Raw genomic sequence first — 21,571 nt, 5'->3', positions numbered from 1 at the left:
TATTACGCCGGAGCCATTTTATGTTGTTTTTTTTTGTTGTTTTGCTTTGAAGCTCCAGAAATGTTTTGTGGACGTGGAAACTTCTTCTCACTTTCCATCAGCAGGAAGCTGAGAAGACAAAGACTGAATTTTAATTTTGTCTGAACTGGTTCCTTCATGATTTACACTTAAAATATTAAGTAGTGTCGTCAAACAGTTTTCTGGATCAAAATCATATTTGACTATCTGAGATCTCCTGTACTGACAGTGCATCAAGCATGACGTGAAAAGACAAATATTAAACCCATAAAACTACGGCATCTCTCTGTTCTGTCTCACGCCTGTTTGTACTCAATCACTTCACAACCATTTTCATGAACACACCAGCTTCCCATCAGTCAGATTCAAGTTCTCCACAGGTCTGTGGTAATGTACCTAAAACAACATAATAAATAGCAACATAACAAACAGACATGATCTGATCTCGCCATCTTTAAAATCCAAAGTGTAAAGTGTGATGAGCCGTACCTTTACTTTACAATGTAGACATGTTTAATGGCCTGTTCACTGCTTCCCTCTGCTTCTAATGAATCTCCTACAGCTTTGGCTGTTTGCTCTGGAGGAACAGCGCCACCTGCAGCTTCCCCCAACAAATATAACCTGCTGGCTCACAAGTGCAGTAACACAGAATAGAGGCCAGCAGCTGCTGACAGTCTTGTCAGTGATGGTCTCGTCTGTTTATGATTCAGCTTTAAAACGCAAATCAAAACCAGCATCTCAAGTACTTTCTTATTTCTTTAAGCAAGAACACAAAGAAGATATTTGAGGCTTTGGTCGGGAAACGTTCGCACAAGTATGACATCAAATAATAATGCTTTTGTGTAATTAAGTGCCAGATCAAGCAAAGTCAGTGCATTCAGAGACACATTCATATAACAGACAAGATTGCATTTTTAATTTTACTGGGACAAATGTAACTTTTAAGAAAAATATATCGAATTCTGCTTGGTATCTATGTTTATATCCAAATGATGCAGTTAGTGGTTTTGATGAATAACACAAAAGACACGCACTAATTGTTTGTGAAAGACTTTCTACAACGTGACAAGAACATGTTAGAAGAACCATTGTTCTGTCTGAGGAAACTGACTTGTTCAGGCCAGATTTTGTTGTCGTCATCATATCTGATGAAAACCGTACAGGTGGAGGTGTGGTAGCGTGGTGAGTTGAGACTCTGGTGAGCACAGGGTGAGGCTGCTGGCTGCAGAGGTGCAGGTGCAGGTGAACACTGTGTGTAGAGTGAACACGAAAAAACTACAAGTCATACAAAACGACGATCTAACAGGAGCCATGTGCCACATCGAACTGATGAAATCACCTGGAAGCAGGTAGCGTGGAGAGCAGGGCTTTATCAGCAAGACTAACTGCCAACCTGCTGCAGGTGAGCGTGTGTCAGCAGCTCCGGTGAGTGGGAAGCTCCGCCCAGCCTCTCAATGCACCTCTGCAAGCACAACAGAGGAAGAAACAAACACCAAGCACAAAATATCCACCACAGAATCTGACCGGTCAGGACAATGAACCCAGTTAGAGCAGAATATGGACCAAAAAATGTTTCATCTTTTCACAACAAACATTTAGAAGTACAGGTGTTACTAGTCTGCTTCACCACCAGACTACAGAGCAGCTTCTTTCCTCAGGCTGGGAGACTCCTGAACTCATCCTCTGCTCTCAACTACAAGAAATTGTTCATTGTTGTGTCTTATTTTTTATTCATCCATTTACAGATTTGTTTTTCTTTAGTGAGGAGCATAAAGGGAATTCAGCAAGTATTTTGTTAAACAACCCTGTTGTAAGATGATAGAAAGAAAAAGGAACCTTGTACCCTGTAAATCAGGTTCCTCTGGGAACACGGGTTAATTATATAGTTATCTGACAGGTGCACTATTTCTGAGTGCTGATACACAATGCAACTCTCACAACCCTCCTCTTCCTGGATTAGACACAACTTTTTAACCCCACCCAGACGTTACTGACTGGCCAGGCTCGGCTCCTCCTGCTCTGAGAAACTCTCAAAGCACATTCAGCTCTGACGTTGGTAGTTCCTCCCCTTTCATAGATCTGCCAGTGAAAACATGGGTCTAAACACCATGTGATGAAATGCAACAACTGATAGGCTCATACACTACAGACCAGTGACTTAACAACAAGGAAATGAGCTCAGCTTTTATCTGGAAACACAGAGTGAAACTTACTGACATTCACTGTCGTCTGGAGGAGAAATGTCGCAGCTGGATCGAGAGAAACTGAGCTGTTCAATCTGTCTGGATCTTCTGAAGGATCCGGTGACTATTCCCTGTGGGCACAGCTACTGCATGAGCTGTATTAAAGACTGCTGGGACACGGAGAAAGACAAGGAAGCACACAGCTGCCCTCAGTGCAGGCAGAGCTTCACACCGAGGCCTGTCCTGGTGAAAAGCACCGTGTTAGCAGAGTTAGTGGAGGAAGTGAAGAAAGTACAACTTCAAGCTGCTTCACCTGATCATTCCTATGCTGGACCTGGAGACGTGGCCTGTGATTACTGCACTGGGAAGAAGCTGAAAGCCTTCAAGTCCTGTCTGGTGTGTATGGCCTCTTACTGTGAGCAACACCTCCAGCCTCACTACAGTGTGGCTACATTAAAGAAACACAAGCTGGTTGAAGCCACCTTAAAGCTTCAGGAGAACATCTGCTCTCGCCATGACGAGGTGATGAAGATTTTCTGCCGCACTGATCAGCAGTGTATCTGTTATCTCTGCTCCATGGATGATCATAAAGGCCATGACACAGTCTCTGCTGCAGCAGAAAGGGCTGAGAGGCAGACGGAGCTCGGGGCGAGTCAGCAAACAATCCAACAGAGAATCCAGGACAGAGAGAAAGACGTCAAGGTGCTTCAGCGGAGGGTGGAGGCTATCAATCTTTCTGCTGACAAAGCTGTGGAGGACAGTGAGAAGACATTCACCGAGTTGATCCGTCTCATTGAGAAGAGAAGCTCTGAAGTGAAGCAACAGATCAGATCACAGCAGAAAACTGAAGTGAGTCGAGCTAAAGATCTTGAGGAGGAGCTGCAGCAGGAGATCACTGAGCTGCGGAGGAAAGACACTGAGCTGGAGAAGCTCTCACACACTGAAGATCATCTCCATTTCCTGAACAACTACTTCTCACTGTCACGTCTGAGCGAACCTAAAGACTTACCCAGCATTGATATACGTCCTCTGTGCTCTTTTGAGGGTGTGACAGCAGCTGTGTCGGAGGCCAGAGATAAACTTCAGGCTGTCCTGAGTGAGGAGTGGACAAAGATCTCACTGGCAGTGACTGGAGTGGATGTTTTACTGCCTCAAGCAGAGCCCAGAACCAGAACTGAACTTCTCAAGTATTCTTGTGAAATCACACTGGATCCAAACACAGCAAACACACGTTTGTCATTAAGTGACAGGAACAGAAAAGCAACAGTAATGTCAGTAGACCAGGTATATTCAGCTCACCCAGACAGATTTGGTGAATGGTGGCAGGTCCTGAGTAGAGAGGGTCTGACTGGACGTTGTTACTGGGAGGTGAAGTGGAGCGGGACAGTTGATATAGCAGTTGCATACAAGAACATTAGCAGAACAGGGAACTGGATTAAATGTGTCTTTGGATATAATAACAAATCCTGGTCATTAGATTGTGACAGTGGAGGTTATACATTCAGACATAATAATATTGATACTTCCATCTCAGGCCCTCAGTCCTCCACAATAGGAGTTTACCTGGATCATAGTGCAGGTACTCTGTCTTACTACAGCGTCTCTGAAACCATCACTCTCCTCCACAGAGTCCAGACCACGTTCACTCAGCCTCTCTATCCTGGATTTAGGCTTCGAAACAGTGCTGGTAGCACAGCAGAGTTGTGTGAGCTCAAGTAGACAGGAGATTAAAGAGAGACTCCTCTGTGGTGCTGTACATGTTGAGATGTGTCTGCACTGCACTGATCAAACATAGGAGGTGGGACGATGATGATTTTTCTTGGATTTTATATTGTTTTTTCTTTCTTTGTCAATTCAATGAAATGGTGACATGAAAAAATCTCTTTATTTGCTACATAGGGATTAAACTATGTTGTTTGTTGAAATTGGATATTTACTAAAACATTTCCATTTTATACGGTATGTGGAAAATATTAGTTAAACAAAATGTCTGATGAAAAATCTGTTGTTTTTCTACTTAGAGTTGACTTTTGTCATCAATTATGTCAAAATCTACAAAATGAATAAAAGTGATGTATGTAAATATGTATTGTAAGTAAGAGTAGTAATGTTTTATTCTAAAGATAAAGGTGATTTAAGTTGTACCACATCTTCATGAACATGATTTGTGCCATTTGTTTTCTCTTTAGTAGTTTACATACTGCCGTCTGTGCTGCATACTATGTTGTTATTGTAATGATATTGCAAATTCACATTACTCAGTAAAATTAGTGATGCTGGGGAAACAGATATGAATTAAATTTTACCTTCTGAAAAAGAGTTTTCTCCTCATCTTTGGAAGAGTTGTAAAGTGTCTTTACACGGTAACTTTTTTTAGGAAACATCTGAAAATCATTGTTCAAAACCCTTAAAATAAATGAAAACACGCATAAATAACTGACTTGTCATCATTTTAACAGTAAACCTCTATTCTTTGATGAATCAAACTGCCTAAATATTATATCTAGAGCAATTTGCCTTCTAACTCTTTTCTTCAATCACTCAGTTTTTCAGGTATCTTGGTAACAAACACACAGGGAGGGTGATGAAGGCTAATCAAATAACATCCACTTCATGTTGGAGTTGATGGGTCATTTTATCAGAAAAAGCAGAATCATGAAATTATTTTCACATCATGATGTGTTTACTGTCTCTCTTGCAACGTAAAATAAAAATAAAAGAATAGATAAATGTCTAAATATAAAGACAAATAATGAAATATATATTTTATAAGTGTAATGATTAGCACATTGAATCTAAATTAAATGTGGTTATCATCACCTACATTAGGATGAACATGATTAATGCTGGTCTCCAACGGCCCCCCCTAGAGGCTGGAGCCCAGAAAGCTTTCCCCTATTGACCCCCTCATTGTCAGCCCTGGCTATAGAGCCTCAAGATGGCTGCAAAAACATTAAAACTGCAATGCAAGACACCATCTGCATTTAAAACCCACAGATGATCAGTGTAAAAACTGTGAAAGCATCTGCTCTCATTGTCTTTACAGTGGCCAAGGAGTGAGAAAAGACCCTCTGTCTCTGTGAAGGCATGAAGCTCCAAAAGAAGAAACTCTTTCAGCTGTTAATCTCTTTCTCTGGTGAGCAGACTGTTGTTTGACCTTTCACCATTTTTAGCATCTTCACAACTTGTACCTCAGAGAGTCTGAAAATAACGGGGCGACAGTGGAGGCCGACAGAACAGGAGGAACCCAATAACACTGTTTAAACTGCAGGACTCTTAAAGATGTGATCTGGCTTTAACTGTGGTGTAGGGATCAGACCTGAACCAGTCCCTTTGCTCTGCTGTTCAGCACCAGAGGACAATAGTGCAAAGATGAACTGTAAGTTGCACAGTGGAGGGAACAAAGCTCATTAACAGAGACTAGTCTGCTGCAGTGTGCAGATGAACACACCACAAGCTGTTTCCTTTTCACTTGATCTTGCTGACTGTCACTGGATTTGTATTTTGCTGTTCATTAATGAATGCTTGTTTATTTTGGCAGCTGTTGTGCTGCAGTTTATATGAACTAATCTCACTTCTATGTGCAGACACAAACAGCAGATGGCGCAAGAATCACCTGTTTTTCCACGTAACCTACCTCACCACTACATCAACACTGACTTGAATACATTGTGTAGTGAGTTCATGTTGGGTTTGTTGAGGTTGAATGCTGCTTTCCTGTAGATAATAATCACACACCTTGCAGGTTATTTGATTGTATGCATTCAAAGCAGTGGCTGCAAATTGATCAGGATGACTTTGAGGCAATATTGTGGGTGAACAGAGCTGATACTACTCAGGTGTATCAGGAGACCCATTTAGGAGCCTTTTGAGTCAGAACCACATTCTTTGACAAGTTTCCTCAAAGCCTCAACCTGTGGAAATGCAAAGCAACAACAGTAATTAGATAACTGAATAGTTATTACCATAATCTTTCTTGCTTCTCGGCATTTAGTTAATAGCCCAATCTGGAAGCAGCTCTTGCTGGCTCTGGTAGAGACCCAATCCAACCTGTCAATTTGTCACAGAAAGATGAAGCTTTACATGGATTTTCAGAATTATGTTTGTAGTTGAAAACCAAAACTTTAATTTCTCTCTGAGAAATGAACTATGACTTAGTGCTAGAGTCACGCTGCAACCCTCACATCGGTTCTCTTCTTGGAGAGGAGCACAACTTTATAACCCCAACCCAACTTTATTTATTATTGTTTTATTGTCCAGGCTCGGCTCTCCCTGCTCTGAGAAACTCTCAAAGTCCATTCAGCTCAGACATTTATTGCTCCCTCCCATTTCATAAATCTACCAGTGTAAAGATGGATCTGAACACCATGTGATGAAGTACAACAGCTGATAGGCTCATACACTACAGATAAGTGACTAAACATCAAGGAAATGAGCTCAGCTTTTATCTGTTAACAAAGTCGAACTCACTGACATTCACTGTCGTCTGGAGGGGAAAGCTTCTTTCCTCAGGCTGGGAGACTCCTGAACTCATCCTCTGCTCTCAACTACAAGAAATTGTTCATTGTTGTGTCTTATTTTTTAATCCATTTACAGATTATTATTTTTTTAGTGAGGAGCATAAAGGGAATTCAGCAAGTATTTTGTTAAACAACCCTGTTGTGAGATGACAGAAAGAAAAAGGAACCTTGTACCCTGTAAATCAGGTTCCTCTGGGAACATGGGTTAATTATATAATTATCTGACAGGTGCACTATTTCTGAGCGCTGATACACAATTCAACTCTCACAACCCTCCTCTTCCTGGATCAAGCACAACTTTTTAACCCCACCCAGACGTTACTGACTGGCCAGGCTCGGCTCCTCCTGCTCTGAGAAACTCTCACAGCACATTCAGCTCTGACGTTGGTAGTTCCTCCCCTTTCATAGATCTGCCAGTGAAAAGATCGGTCTAAACACCATGTGATGAAATACAACAGCTGATAGGCTCATACACTACAGACCAGTGACTGAACATCAAGGAAATGAGCTCAGCTTTTATCTGGAAACAGAGAGTGAAACTTACTGACATTCACTGTCGTCTGGAGGAGAAATGGCGCAGCTGGATCGAGAGAAACTGAGCTGTTCAATCTGTCTGGATCTTCTGAAGGATCCAGTGACTATTCCCTGTGGGCACAGCTACTGCATGAGCTGTATTAAAGACTGCTGGGACACGGAGAAAGACAAGGAAGCACACAGCTGCCCTCAGTGCAGGCAGAGCTTCACACCGAGGCCTGTCCTGGTGAAAAACACCATGTTAGCAGAGTTAGTGGAGGAAGTGAAGAAAGTACAACTTCAAGCTGCTTCACCTGATCATTCCTATGCTGGACCTGGAGACGTGGCCTGTGATTACTGCACTGGGAAGAAGCTGAAAGCCTTCAAGTCCTGTCTGGTGTGTATGCTCTCATACTGTGAGCAACACCTCCAGCCTCACTACAGTCTGGCTCCATTAAAGAAACACAAGCTGGTTGAAGCCACCTTAAAGCTTCAGGAGAACATCTGCTCTCGCCATGACGAGGTGATGAAGATTTTCTGCCGCACTGATCAGCAGTGTATCTGTTATCTCTGCTCCATGGATGATCATAAAGGCCATGACACAGTCTCTGCTGCAGCAGAAAGGGCTGAGAGGCAGACGGAGCTCGGGGCGAGTCAGCAAACAATCCAACAGAGAATCCAGGACAGAGAGAAAGACGTCAAGGTGCTTCAGCGGAGGGTGGAGGCTATCAATCTTTCTGCTGACAAAGCTGTGGAGGACAGCGAGAAGACATTCACCCAGTTGATCCGTCTCATTGAGAAGAGAAGCTCTGAAGTGAAGCAGCAGATCAGATCACAGCAGAAAACTGAAGTGAGTCGAGCTAAAGATCTTGAGGAGGAGCTGCAGCAGGAGATCACTGAGCTGCGGAGGAAAGACGCTGAGCTGGAGAAGCTCTCACACACTGAAGATCAACTCCATTTCCTGAACAACTACTTCTCACTGTCAGGTCTGAGCGAACCTAAAGACTTACCCAGCATTGTTATACGTCCTCTGTGCTCTTTTGAGGGTGTGACAGCATCTGTGTCGGAGGCCAGAGATAAACTTCAGGCTGTCCTGAGTGAGGAGTGGACAAAGATCTCACTGGCAGTGACTGAAGTGGATGTTTTACTGCCTCAAGCAGAGCCCAGAACCAGAACTGAACTTCTCAAGTATTCTTATGAAATCACACTGGATCCAAACACAGCAAACAAACGTTTGTCATTAAGTGACAGGAACAGAAAAGCAACATTAATGTCAGTAGACCAGGTATATTCAGCTCACCCACACAGATTTGGTGAAATGTGGCAGGTCCTGAGTAGAGACGGTCTGACTGGACGTTGTTACTGGGAGGTGAAGTGGAGCGGGATGGTTGATATAGCAGTTGCATACAAGAACATTAGCAGAACAGGGACCGTGTATGAATGTGGATTTGGAAATAATGACAAATCCTGGTCATTAAGATGTTACAGTGGAGGTTATAGATTCTTTCATCATAATATTGTTACTTCCATCTCAGGCCCTCAGTCCTCCACAATAGGAGTTTACCTGGATCATAGTGCAGGTACTCTGTCTTACTACAGCGTCTCTGAAACCATCACTCTCCTCCACAGAGTCCAGACCACGTTCACTCAGCCTCTCTATGCTGGATTTTTGCTTCCAGACAGTTTTGGTAGCACAGCAGAGTTGTGTGAGCTCAAGTAGACAGGAGATTAAAGAGAGACTCATCTGTGGTGCTGTACATGTTGAGGTGTGTCTGCACTGCACTGATCAAACATAGGAGGTGGGACGATGATGAATTTTATTGGATTTTATATTGTTTTGTTTTTTTCTTCTCAGTTTAGAGAATCTGTGATTGTTTCCTACAGAGTGATTAGACCATCTTGTTTGTTGAAATTTGACTTGTGTGCTACATTTACTGAACATTTGGGAAATATTACATATGCAAGATGTGAAATGATGAATCAGTTTTTGTCAGAAACATGTGGTGTGTAAAATGTGTGAATCTGTTTGGATTTTTGAGGGGTTTTTTTTGTTTTAAGATTTTTATGGGATTTTATTTGTACCAAATCTTCAAGAACATATTTTGTGTACTTCATCTTTACTTTTAGTTTTGCACATACTTCTGTCTGTTCTTCATAGTGTGCCTCTGTTTTAATGTTTCAAAATCACATTTCTATTTTTTTAATGTAACCAAAACCTGCATGAAAAACATCAGTAAAATATCAGCTTGTATAGTTTCAAAATTAACCCTCTGAAAATAGTTTGTTGATCGTCTTGTTAAGACTGATATCATGTCAATATGTAGTAACAATTTTAAGAAGCAGTTATGAAAAGTCTTTGTTCAAATCCTTCAAATAAATAAATAAACACATTAATGAATAGGTGACTGTGTGTTCTTCCTTTAACTGTCAGAAAATCACCAGAATCACTTGTTTTCCTGCTAAATTTCATTTAAATCGATCATTTTTTCGAGATATTGTGGGAACAGAAACACACACAGGGAGATCAATGAAGGCAGTCAGATAACCTCCATGTTATCATGGAGCTGATGGGTCATTTCACCAGAAACAGCACAATTCTGAGATGATTTTAAGTTTGTGACATGTTGGCACTCTCATACAGGAAAACACTCCAACACAATATTTCAGGAGAATGTGTTACTTTCAGATTTATTACACAACTTTTTTTTTTTTAACATTCCACAACAATCATGCAGGAGTAAAATGGGAATAATACAAAGCTTTACAGGCTTCGACCAATCACACTTTAGGAATAACTGGGCTCCACGTCTTCTCAGAAACACTCAAAATGTGAGGTAATATTTTTGGAAATCATCGTCTACAGACAACAGACCGTGTGTTGATTGAATGCTGAAGGAAAAAAAAGCAGAAATAAGTTAAACCAAATCATATTCCCGTGCCTTGTGTCAGCACTGATTTAACTTACAGCTAAAGACGACCAGAATATCAATAAATGAATCATGTTAGTGAGTTTGTTTTAGGTTATCCACTTTTCATAATCATCCCTCGGTCCCTTATCCCTTCTTAGCACTGTATCTGTTGTCACTGCTCCATGGGTGATCGTAAAGGCCATGATAGACACGGTGCTTCAGTACATAAACCCAGTTAGAGCAGAATATGGACCAAAAAATGTTTCATCTTTTCACAACAAACATTTAGAAGTACAGGTGTTACTAGTCTGCTTCACCACCAGACAACAGAGCAGCTTCTTCCCTCAGGCTGGGAGACTCCTGAACTCATCCTCTGCTCTCAACTTGACATTTATTTCTGAAAATGACCTTTCAGTAACTGTATTTGGCCTTCAATCAGTTTTTGGCAGGTGAAAAGGCCCATTTTCTGTTGTAATGGTCCTTTAAAAGGATTTCAAGCTGTCTCCTGAGCTCAGATCTTTATATTATGAAGCTCAAGAATGAGATCAAGTCATATTTAGGCAGAAATAAACTTTCAGTAACTGTATTTTTCCTTCAAACGTTCACACAAATATGACATCAAATAATAATGCTTTTGTGTAATTAAGTGCCAGATCAAGTAAAGTCAGTGCATTCAGAAACACATTCATATAACAGATGGCATTTTTAATTTTACTGGGACAAATTTAATTTTGCTTGGTATCTATGTTTATATCCAAATAATGCAGTTAGTGGATTTGATGAATAACACAAAAGATACGCACTAGTTGTTTGTGAAAGACTTTCTACAAAGTGACAAGAACATGTTAGAAGAACCGTTGTTCTGTCTTAGGAAACTGACTTCAGGCCAGATTTTGCTGTCGTCGTCATATCTGATGAAAACCGTACAGGTGGAGGTGAGGTAGCGTGGTGAGTTGAGACTCTGGTGAGCACAGGGTGAGGCTGCTGGCTGCAGAGGTGCAGGTGCAGGTGAACACTGTGTGTAGAGTGAACACGAAAAAACTAGAAGTCATACAAAACGACGATCTAACAGGAGCCATGTGCCACATCGAACTGATGAAATCACCTGGAAGCAGGTAGCGTGGAGAGCAGGGCTTTATCAGCAAGACTAACTGCCAACCTGCTGCAGGTGAGCGTGTGTCAGCAGCTCAGGTGAGTGGGAAGCTCCGCCCAGCCTCTCAATGCACCTCTGCAAGCACAACAGAGGAAGAAACAAACACCAAGCACAAAATATCCACCACAGAATCTGACCGGTCAGGACAATGAACCCAGTTAGAGCAGAATATGGACCAAGAAATGTTTCATCTTTTCACAGCAAACATGTAGAAGTACAGGTGTTACTAGTCTGCTTCACCACCAGACTACAGAGCAGCTTCTTTCCTCAGGCTGGGAGACTCCTGAACTCATCCTCTGCTCTCAACTACAAGAAATTGTTCATTGTTGTGTCTTATTTTTTATTCATCCATTTACAGATTTGTTTTTTTATTGAGGAGCATAAAGTTAATTCAGCAAGTATTTTGTTAAACAACCCTGTTGTAAGATGACAGAAAGAAAGAGGAACCTTGTAGCCTGTAAATCAGGTTCCTCTGGGAACACGGGTTAATTATATAATTATCTAAGCGGTGCACTATTTCTGAGCGCTGATACACAATGCAACTCTCACAACCCTCCTCTTCCTGGATCAAGCACAACTTTTTAACCCCACCCAGACGTTACTGACTGGCCAGGCTCGGCTCCTCCTGCTCTGAGAAACTCTCACAGCACATTCAGCTCTGATGTTGGTAGTTCCTCCCCTTTCATAGATCTGCCAGTGAAAACATGGGTCTAAACACCATGTGATGAAATACAACAGCTGATAGGCTCATACACTACAGACCAGTGACTGAACATCAAGGAAATGAGCTCAGCTTTTATCTGGAAACAGAGAGTGAAACTTACTGACATTCACTGTCGTCTGGAGGAGAAATGGCGCAGCATGTGCTTCAGCTGGATCGAGAGAAACTGAGCTGTTCAATCTGTCTGGATCTTCTGAAGGATCCGGTGACTATTCCCTGTGGGCACAGCTACTGCATGAGCTGTATTAAAGACTGCTGGGACACGGAGAAAGACAAGGAAGCACACAGCTGCCCTCAGTGCAGGCAGAGCTTCACACCGAGGCCTGTCCTGGTGAAAAACATCATGTTTGCAGAGTTAGTGGAGGAAGTGAAGAAAGTACAACTTCAAGCTGCTTCACCTGATCATTCCTATGCTGGACCTGGAGACGTGGCCTGTGACTTCTGCACTGGGAAGAAGCTGAAAGCCTTCAAGTCCTGTCTGGTGTGTATGGCCTCTTACTGTGAGCAACACCTTCAGCCTCACTACAGTGTGGCTCCATTCAAGAAACACAAGCTGGTTGAAGCCACCTTAAAGCTTCAGGAGAACATCTGCTCTCGCCATGACGAGGTGATGAAGATTTTCTGCCGCACTGATCAGCAGTGTATCTGTTATCTCTGCTCCATGGATGATCATAAAGGCCATGACACAGTCTCTGCTGCAGCAGAAAGGGCTGAGAGGCAGACGGAGCTCGGGGCGAGTCAGCAAACAATCCAACAGAGAATCCAGGACAGAGAGAAAGACGTCAAGGTGCTTCAGCGGAGGGTGGAGGCTATCAATCTTTCTGCTGACAAAGCTGTGGAGGACAGTGAGAAGACATTCACCCAGTTGATCCGTCTCATTGAGAAGAGAAGCTCTGAAGTGAAGCAGCAGATCAGATCACAGCAGAAAACTGAAGTGAGTCGAGCTAAAGATCTTGAGGAGGAGCTGCAGCAGGAGATCACTGAGCTGCGGAGGAAAGACACTGAGCTGGAGAAGCTCTCACACACTGAAGATCATCTCCATTTCCTGAACAACTACTTCTCACTGTCACGTCTGAGCGAACCTAAAGACTTACCCAGCATTGATATACGTCCTCTGTGCTCTTTTGAGGGTGTGACAGCAGCTGTGTCGGAGGCCAGAGATAAACTTCAGGCTGTCCTGAGTGAGGAGTGGACAAAGATCTCACGGGCAGTGACTGAAGTGGATGTTTTACTGCCTCAAGCAGAGCCCAGAACCAGAACTGAACTTCTCAAGTATTCTTGTGAAATCACACTGGATCCAAACACAGCAAACAAAAGTTTGTCATTAAGTGACAGGAACAGAAAAGCAACATTAATGTCAGTAGACCAGGTATATTCAGCTCACCCAGACAGATTTGGTAAATTGGCGCAGGTCCTGAGTAGAGAGGGTCTGACTGGACGTTGTTACTGGGAGGTGAAGTGGAGCGGGACAATTCGTATAGCAGTTTCATACAAGAACATTAGCAGAACAGGGACCTATACTGAATGTGCATTTGGAAATAATAACAAATCCTGGTCATTAAGATGTGACAGTAGAGGTTATGAATTCAGACATAATAATATTGTTACTTCCATCTCAGGCCCTCAGTCCTCCACAATAGGAGTTTACCTGGATCATAGTGCAGGTACTCTGTCTTACTACAGCGTCTCTGAAACCATCACTCTCCTCCACAGAGTCCAGACCACGTTCACTCAGCCTCTCTATCCTGGATTTTGGCTTCCAAACAATGTTGGTGACACAGCAGAGTTGTGTGAGCTCAAGTAGACAGGAGATTAAAGAGAGACTCATCTGTGGTGCTGTACATGTTGAGGTGTGTCTGCACTGCACTGATCAAACATAGGAGGTGGGACCATGATGATTTTTCTTGGATTTTATATTGTTTTTTCTTTCTTTCTTTGTCAATTCAATGAAATGGTGACATGAAAAAAATCTCTTTATTTGCTACATAGGGATTAAACTGTGTTGTTTGTTGAAATTGGATATTTACTAAAACATTTCCATTTTATACCGTGTGTGGGAAATATTAGTTAAACAAAATGTATGACGAAAAATCTGTTGTTGTCCTACTTAGAGTTGACTTTTGTCATCAATTATGTCAAAAACTACAAAATGAATAAAAGTGATGTATGTAAATATGTATTGTAAGTAATAGTAGTAATGTTTTATTCTAAAGATAAAGGTGATTTAAGTTGTACCACATCTTCATGAACATGATTTGTGCCATTTGTTTTCTCTTTAGTAGTTGACATACTGCCGTCTGTGCTGCATACTATGTTGTTATTGTAATGATATTGCAAATTCACATTACTCAGTAAAATTAGTGATGCTGGGGAAACAGATATGAATTAAATTTTACCTTCTGAAAAAGAGTTTTCTCCTCATCTTTGGAAGAGTTGTAAAGTGTCTTTACACTGTAACTTTTTTTGGGAAACATCTGAAAATCATTGTTCAAAACCCTTAAAATAAATGAAAACATGAATGAATAACTGACTTGTCATCATTTTAACAGTAAACCTCTATTCTTTGATAAATCAAACTGCCTAAATATTATATCTAGAGCAATTTGCCTTCTAACTCTTTTCTTCAATCACTCAGTTTTTCAGGTATCTTGGTAACAAACACACAGGGAGGGTGATGAAGGCTAATCAAATAACATCCACTTCATGTTGGAGTTGATGGGTCATTTTATCACAAAAAGCAGAATCATGAAATTATTTTCACATCATGATGTGTTTACTGTCTCTCTTGCAACGTAAAATAAAAATAAAAGAATAGATAAATGTCTAAATATAAAGACAAATAATGAAATATATATTGTATAAGTGTAATAATTAGCACATTGAATCTAAATTAAATGTGGTTATCATCACCTACATTAGGATGAACATGATTAATGCTGGTCTCCAACGGCCCCCCCCTAGAGGCTGGAGCCCAGAAAGCTTTCCCCTATTGACCCCCTCATTGTCAGCCCTGGCTATAGAGCCTCAAGATGGCTGCAAAAACATTAAAACTGCAATGCAAGACACCATCTGCATTTAAAACCCACAGATGATCAGTGTAAAAACTATGAAAGCATCTGCTCTCATTGTCTTTACAGTGGCCAAGGAGTGAGAAAAGACCCTCTGTCTCTGTGAAGGCATGAAGCTCCAAAAGAAGAAACTTTTTCAGCTGTTAATCTCTTTCTCTGGTGAGCAGACTGTTGTTTGACCTTTCACCATTTTTAGCATCTTCACAATTTTTACCTCAGAGAGTCTGAAAATAACGGGGCGACAGTGGAGGCCGACAGAACAGGAGGAACCCAATAACACTGTTTAAACTGCAGGACTCTTAAAGATGTGATCTGGCTTTAACTGTGGTGTAGGGATCAGACCTGAACCAGTCCCTTTGCTCTGCTGTTCAGCACCAGAGGACAATAGTGCAAAGATGAACTGTAAGTTACACAGTGGAGGGAACAAAGCTCATTAACAGAGACTAGTCAGCTGCAGTGTGCAGATGAACACACCACAAGCTGTTTCCTTTTCACTTGATCTTGCTGACTGTCACTGGATTTGTATTTTGCTGTTCATTAATGAATGCTTGTTTATTTTGGCAGCTGTTGTGCTGCAGTTTATATGAACTAATCTCACTTCTATGTGCAGACACAAACAGCAGATGGCGCAAGAATCACCTGTTTTTCCACGTAACCTACCTCACCACTACATCAACACTGGCTTGAATACATTGTGTAGTGAGTTCATGTTGGGTTTGTTGAGGTTGAATGCTGCTTTCCTGTAGATAATAATCACACACCTTGCAGGTTATTTCATTGTATGCATTTAAAGCAGTGGCTGCAAATTGATCAGGATGACTTTGAGGCAATATTGTGGGTGAACAGAGCTGATACTCCTCAGCTGCTGAAACTAGTAAAATATAGCTATATAGGAATAATCCTGCCTAGGCCTTAATCTCACACTCTTATATTATTTGTATTTTATAAATGCTCACTTTAAGGAATTAAAAATGCTTTTAGTGATTTCCAAAAGTTGCTTCCAGAGTCTCTCTCCTGCCAAGTTTAGGATCAAAACAACCAGTGTTTTAAAGAAAAAAGGTGTTTGCAAATTTCATTTTATTGCAGCATTAATTGATACATCTTACAATATCTTTTATAACATTTTTTATGTGCGGTCGTGGCACTTATTCATCAAATCATTAAACAAAAGGGAAACAGGCTTGAAACAGGAAGTTTTGTCCCCTAAACAAATATGTGATGAGTGCATGATTCATCAGTGTAAGTCTGAATATAAGACAAATGCAGCTGTGTAAAAGAAATAACACACATTCGGTTGTATAAAAGGTCACGTATTCTGTGTCTTGCTACTGCAGCACTTCACTGAAGCTGCATCACTTTGGTACAAACAACAGTTACTAACGTGTTGATGAAGGTTCTCAGTCATCCAGGTCATGGTAAATCTAGGTGCTGTATCGTAGGTAACTGGACCTGTTTCAGTTTCTTGAAGACGTTTCACCTCTCATCCAAGAGGCTTCTTCAGTTCTCACTAACTGGAGGGGAGTCGCAGGCTTTTAAACTCTGTGTGGGAGTGTCCTGACAGAGTCATAAGAGTCGTTGGTCAAACCGGCCTTCATGTGGGTTTCTAAGGCCAGGTGAGCCCAGGTGTGAATGGTTGTCAAACTGTCTGGGTAATTTCACCAGAAATAACTTAACTTACAGCTAAAGATGACCAGAATATCAATAAATTAATCATGTTAGTGAGTTTGTTTGAGGTTATCCACTTTTCATAATCATCCCTCTGTCCCTTATTCCTTCTTAGCACTGTATCTGTTATCACTGCTCCATGGGTGATCGTAAAGGCCATGACAGACACGGTGCTTCAGTACATAAACCCAGTTAGAGCAGAATATGGACCAAAAAAAGCCAAAATGTTTCATCTTTTCACAACAAACATTTAGAAGTACAGGTGTTACTAGTCTGCTTCACCACCAGACTACAGAGCAGCTTCTTTCCTCAGGCTGGGAGACTCCTGAACTCATCCTCTGCTCTCAACTACAAGAAATTGTTTATTGTTGTGTCTTATTTTTTATTCATCCATTTACAGATTTGTTTTCTTTAGTGAGGAGCGTAAAGGGAATTCAGCAAGTATTTTGTTAAACAACCCTGTTGTAAGAAGACAGAAGGAAAAAGGAACCTTGTACCCTGTAAATCAGGTTCCTCTGGGAACACGGGTTAATTATATAGTTATCTGAGCAGTGCACTATTTCTGAGTGCTGATACACAATGCAACTCTCACAACCCTCCTCTTCCTGGATTAGACACAACTTTTTAACCCCACCCAGACGTTACTGACTGGCCAGGCTCGGCTCCTCCTGCTCTGAGAAACTCTCAAAGCACATTCAGCTCTGACGTTGGTAGTTCCTCCCCTTTCATAGATCTGCCAGTGAAAACATGGGTCTAAACACCATGTGATGAAATACAACAGCTGATAGGCTCATACACTACAGACCAGTGACTGAACATCAAGGAAATGAGCTCAGCTTTTATCTGGAAACAGAAAGTGAAACTTACTGACATTCACTGTCGTCTGGAGGAGAAATGTCGCAGCTGGATCGAGAGAAACTGAGCTGTTCAATCTGTCTGGATCTTCTGAAGGATCCAGTGACTATTCCCTGTGGGCACAGCTACTGCATGAGCTGTATTAAAGACTGCTGGGACACGGAGAAAGACAAGGAAGCACACAGCTGCCCTCAGTGCAGGCAGAGCTTCACACCGAGGCCTGTCCTGGTGAAAAACACCATGTTAGCAGAGTTAGTGGAGGAAGTGAAGAAAGTACAACTTCAAGCTGCTTCACCTGATCATTCCTATGCTGGACCTGGAGACGTGGCCTGTGATTACTGCACTGGGAAGAAGCTGAAAGCCTTCAAGTCCTGTCTGGTGTGTATGGCCTCTTACTGTGAGCAACACCTCCAGCCTCACTACAGTGTGGCTACATTAAAGAAACACAAGCTGGTTGAAGCCACCTTAAAGCTTCAGGAGAACATCTGCTCTCGCCATGACGAGGTGATGAAGATTTTCTGCCGCACTGATCAGCAGTGTATCTGTTATCTCTGCTCCATGGATGATCATAAAGGCCATGACACAGTCTCTGCTGCAGCAGAAAGGGCTGAGAGGCAGACGGAGCTCGGGGCGAGTCAGCAAACAATCCAACAGAGAATCCAGGACAGGGAGAAAGACGTCAAGGTGCTTCAGCGGAGGTTGGAGGCTATCAATCTTTCTGCTGACAAAGCTGTGGAGGACAGCGAGAAGACATTCACCGACTTGATCCGTCTCATTGAGAAGAGAAGCTCTGAAGTGAAGCAGCAGATCAGATCACAGCAGAAAACTGAAGTGAGTCGAGCTAAAGATCTTGAGGAGGAGCTGCAGCAGGAGATCACTGAGCTGCGGAGGAAAGACGCTGAGCTGGAGAAGCTCTCACACACTGAAGATCATCTCCATTTCCTGAACAACTACTTCTCACTGTCACGTCTGAGCGAACCTAAAGACTTATCCAGCGTTGATATACGTCCTCTGTGCTCTTTTGAGGGTGTGACAGCAGCTGTGTCGGAGGCCAGAGGTAAACTTCAGGCTGTCCTGAGTGAGGAGTGGACAAAGATCTCACGGGCAGTGACTGAAGTGGATGTTTTACTGCCTCAAGCAGAGCCCAGAACCAGAACTGAACTTCTCAAGTATTCTTGTGAAATCACACTGGATCCAAACACAGCAAACACAAGTTTGTCATTAAGTGACAGGAACAGAAAAGCAACATTAATGTCAGTAGACCAGGTATATTCAGCTCACCCACACAGATTTGGTGAAATGTGGCAGGTCCTGAGTAGAGAGGGTCTGACTGGACGTTGTTACTGGGAGGTGAAGTGGAGCGGGAGAGTTATTCTAGCAGTTTCATACAAGAACATTAGCAGAACAGGGACCCGTACTGAATGTGGATTTGGATATAATGACAAATCCTGGTCATTAATATGTAACAGTGGAGGTTATACATTCAGACATAATAATATTGATACTTCCATCTCAGGCCCTCAGTCCTCCACAATAGGAGTTTACCTGGATCATAGTGCAGGTACTCTGTCTTACTACAGCGTCTCTGAAACCATCACTCTCCTCCACAGAGTCCAGACCACGTTCACTCAGCCTCTCTATGCTGGATTTTGGCTTCCAAACTTTGCTGGTGACACAGCAGAGTTGTGTGAGCTCAAGTAGACAGGAGATTAAGGAGAGACTCATCTGTGGTGCTGTACATGTTGAGGTGTGTCTGCACTGATCAAACATAGGAGGTGGGACGATGATGATTTTTCTTGGATTTTATATTGTTTTTTCTTTGTTTGTTTGTCAATTCAATGAAATGGTGACATGAAAAAAATCTCTTTATTTGCTACATAGGGATTAAACAATGTTGTTTGTTGAAATTGGATATTTACTTAAACATTTCCATTTTATACCGTGTGTGGAAAATATTAGTTAAACAAAATGTCTGATGAAAAATCTGTTGTTGTCCTACTTAGAGTTGACTTTTGTCATCAATTATGTCAAAAACTACAAAATGAATAAAAGTGATGTATGTAAATATGTATTGTAAGTAATAGTAGTAATGTTTTATTCTAAAGATAAAGGTGATTTAAGTTGTACCACATCTTCATGAACATGATTTGTGCCATTTGTTTTCTCTTTAGTAGTTTACATACTGCCGTCTGTGCTGCATACTATGTTGTTATTGTAATGATACTGCAAATCCACATTACTCAGTAAAATTAGTGATGCTGGGGAAACAGATATGAATTAAATTTTACCTTCTGAAAAAGAGTTTTCTCCTCATCTTTGGAAGAGTTGTAAAGTGTCTTTACACGGTAACTTTTTTTAGGAAACGTCTGAAAATCATTGTTCAAAACCCTTAAAATAAATGAAAACATGAATGAATAACTGACTTGTCATCATTTTAACAGTAAACCTCTATTCTTTGATGAATCAAACTGCCTAAATATTATATCTAGAGCAATTTGCCTTCTAACTCTTTTCTTCAGTCAGTCGGTTTTTAAGGTATTTTGGTAACAAACACACAGGGAGGGTGATGAAGGCTAATCAAATAACATCCACTTCATGTTGGAGTTGATGGGTCATTTTATCAGAAAAAGCAGAATCATGAAATTATTTTCACATCATGATGTGTTTACTGTCTCTCTTGCAACGTAAAAAAAAAAAAAAGAATAGATAAATGTCTAAATATAAAGACAAATAATGAAATATATATTGTATAAGTGTAATGATTAGCACATTGAATCTAAATTAAATGTGGTTATCATCACCTACATTAGGATGAACATGATTAATGCTGGTCTCCAACGGCCCCCCCTAGAGGCTGGAGCCCAGAAAGCTTTCCCCTATTGACCCCCCCATTGTCAGCCCTGGCTATAGAGCCTAAAGATGGCTGCAAAAACATTAAAACTGCAATACAAGACACCATCTGCATTTAAAACCCACAGATGATCAGTGTAAAAACTATGAAAGCATCTGCTCTCATTGTCTTTACAGTGGCCAAGTAATGAAAACAGACCCTCTGTCTCTGTGAAGGCATGAAGCTCCAAAAGAAGAAACTCTTTCAGCTGTAAATCTCTTTCTCTGGTGAGCAGACTGTTGTTTGACCTTTCACCATTTTTAGCATCTTCACAATTTGTACCTCAGAGAGTCTGAAAATAACGGGGCGACAGTGGAGGCCGACAGAACAGGAGGAACCCAATAACACTGTTTAAACTGCAGGACTCTTAAAGATGTGATCTGGCCTTAACTGTGGTGTAGGGATCAGACCTGAACCAGTCCCTTTGCTCTGCTGTTCAGCACCAGAGGACAATAGTGCAAAGATGAACTGTAAGTTGCACAGTGGAGGGAACAAAGCTCATTAACAGAGACTAGTCTGCTGCAGTGTGCAGATGAACACACCACAAGCTGTTTCCTTTTCACTTGATCTTGCTGACTGTCACTGGATTTGTATTTTGCTGTTCATTGATGAATGCTTGTTTATTTTGGCAGCTGTTGTGCTGCAGTTTATATGAACTAATCTCACTTCTATGTGCAGACACAAACAGCAGATGGCGCAAGAATCACCTGTTTTTCCACGTAACCTACCTCACCACAACATCAACACTGACTTGAATACATTGTGTAGTGAGTTCATGTTGGGTTTGTTGAGGTTGAATGCTGCTTTCCTGTAGATAATAATCACACACCTTGCAGGTTATTTGATTGTATGCATTTAAAGCAGTGGCTGCAAATTGATCAGGATGACTTTGAGGTAATATTGTGGGTGAGCAGAGCTGATACTCCTCAGGTGTTGAAGCTAGTAAAATATAGCTATATAGGAATAATCCTGCATAGGCCTTTATCTCACACGTTTATATTATTTGTATTTTATAAATGCTCACTTTAAGGAATTAAACATGCTTTTAGTGATTTCCAAAAGTTGCTTCCAGAGTC

General features: G+C 41.5%; 4 protein-coding genes across 4 annotated transcripts; all 4 read left to right on the top strand.

Moving 5' to 3' along the window:
* Positions 1-2,258: 2,258 nt before the first annotated feature.
* LOC141007730 (E3 ubiquitin/ISG15 ligase TRIM25-like) lies at positions 2,259-3,998 on the top strand. Its single transcript, XM_073480126.1, has one exon. The coding sequence runs from the start codon at positions 2,259-2,261 to the stop codon at positions 3,918-3,920; it is 1,662 nt and encodes a 553-aa protein (XP_073336227.1). The 3' UTR covers positions 3,921-3,998.
* A 3,276-nt stretch (positions 3,999-7,274) lies between these two features.
* Positions 7,275-9,632, top strand: LOC141007041 (E3 ubiquitin/ISG15 ligase TRIM25-like). The gene has a single exon (XM_073479365.1). The coding sequence runs from the start codon at positions 7,293-7,295 to the stop codon at positions 8,952-8,954; it is 1,662 nt and encodes a 553-aa protein (XP_073335466.1). The 5' UTR covers positions 7,275-7,292; the 3' UTR covers positions 8,955-9,632.
* Positions 9,633-12,104: 2,472 nt separating this feature from the next.
* Positions 12,105-14,424, top strand: LOC141007626 (E3 ubiquitin/ISG15 ligase TRIM25-like). The gene has a single exon (XM_073479997.1). The coding sequence runs from the start codon at positions 12,148-12,150 to the stop codon at positions 13,819-13,821; it is 1,674 nt and encodes a 557-aa protein (XP_073336098.1). The 5' UTR covers positions 12,105-12,147; the 3' UTR covers positions 13,822-14,424.
* A 3,220-nt stretch (positions 14,425-17,644) lies between these two features.
* On the top strand, positions 17,645-19,682 carry LOC141006990 (tripartite motif-containing protein 16-like). Its single transcript, XM_073479308.1, has one exon. The coding sequence runs from the start codon at positions 17,645-17,647 to the stop codon at positions 19,304-19,306; it is 1,662 nt and encodes a 553-aa protein (XP_073335409.1). The 3' UTR covers positions 19,307-19,682.
* The last annotated feature ends 1,889 nt before the right edge of the window (positions 19,683-21,571 follow it).

Source organism: Pagrus major, chromosome 13 (genome assembly GCF_040436345.1).
Source record: "Pagrus major chromosome 13, Pma_NU_1.0".
In the NCBI taxonomy this organism is placed as follows: domain Eukaryota; kingdom Metazoa; phylum Chordata; class Actinopteri; order Spariformes; family Sparidae; genus Pagrus; species Pagrus major.
This window is presented reverse-complemented; position numbering and strand designations above follow the sequence as displayed.

Bases quoted from the DNA above. Each gene is read 5' to 3' on its own strand.
- LOC141006990 (XM_073479308.1), top strand. From the start codon at position 17,645: ATGTCGCAGCTGGATCGAGAGAAACTGAGCTGTTCAATCTGTCTGGAT.
- LOC141007041 (XM_073479365.1), top strand. From the start codon at position 7,293: ATGGCGCAGCTGGATCGAGAGAAACTGAGCTGTTCAATCTGTCTGGAT.
- LOC141007626 (XM_073479997.1), top strand. From the start codon at position 12,148: ATGGCGCAGCATGTGCTTCAGCTGGATCGAGAGAAACTGAGCTGTTCA.
- LOC141007730 (XM_073480126.1), top strand. From the start codon at position 2,259: ATGTCGCAGCTGGATCGAGAGAAACTGAGCTGTTCAATCTGTCTGGAT.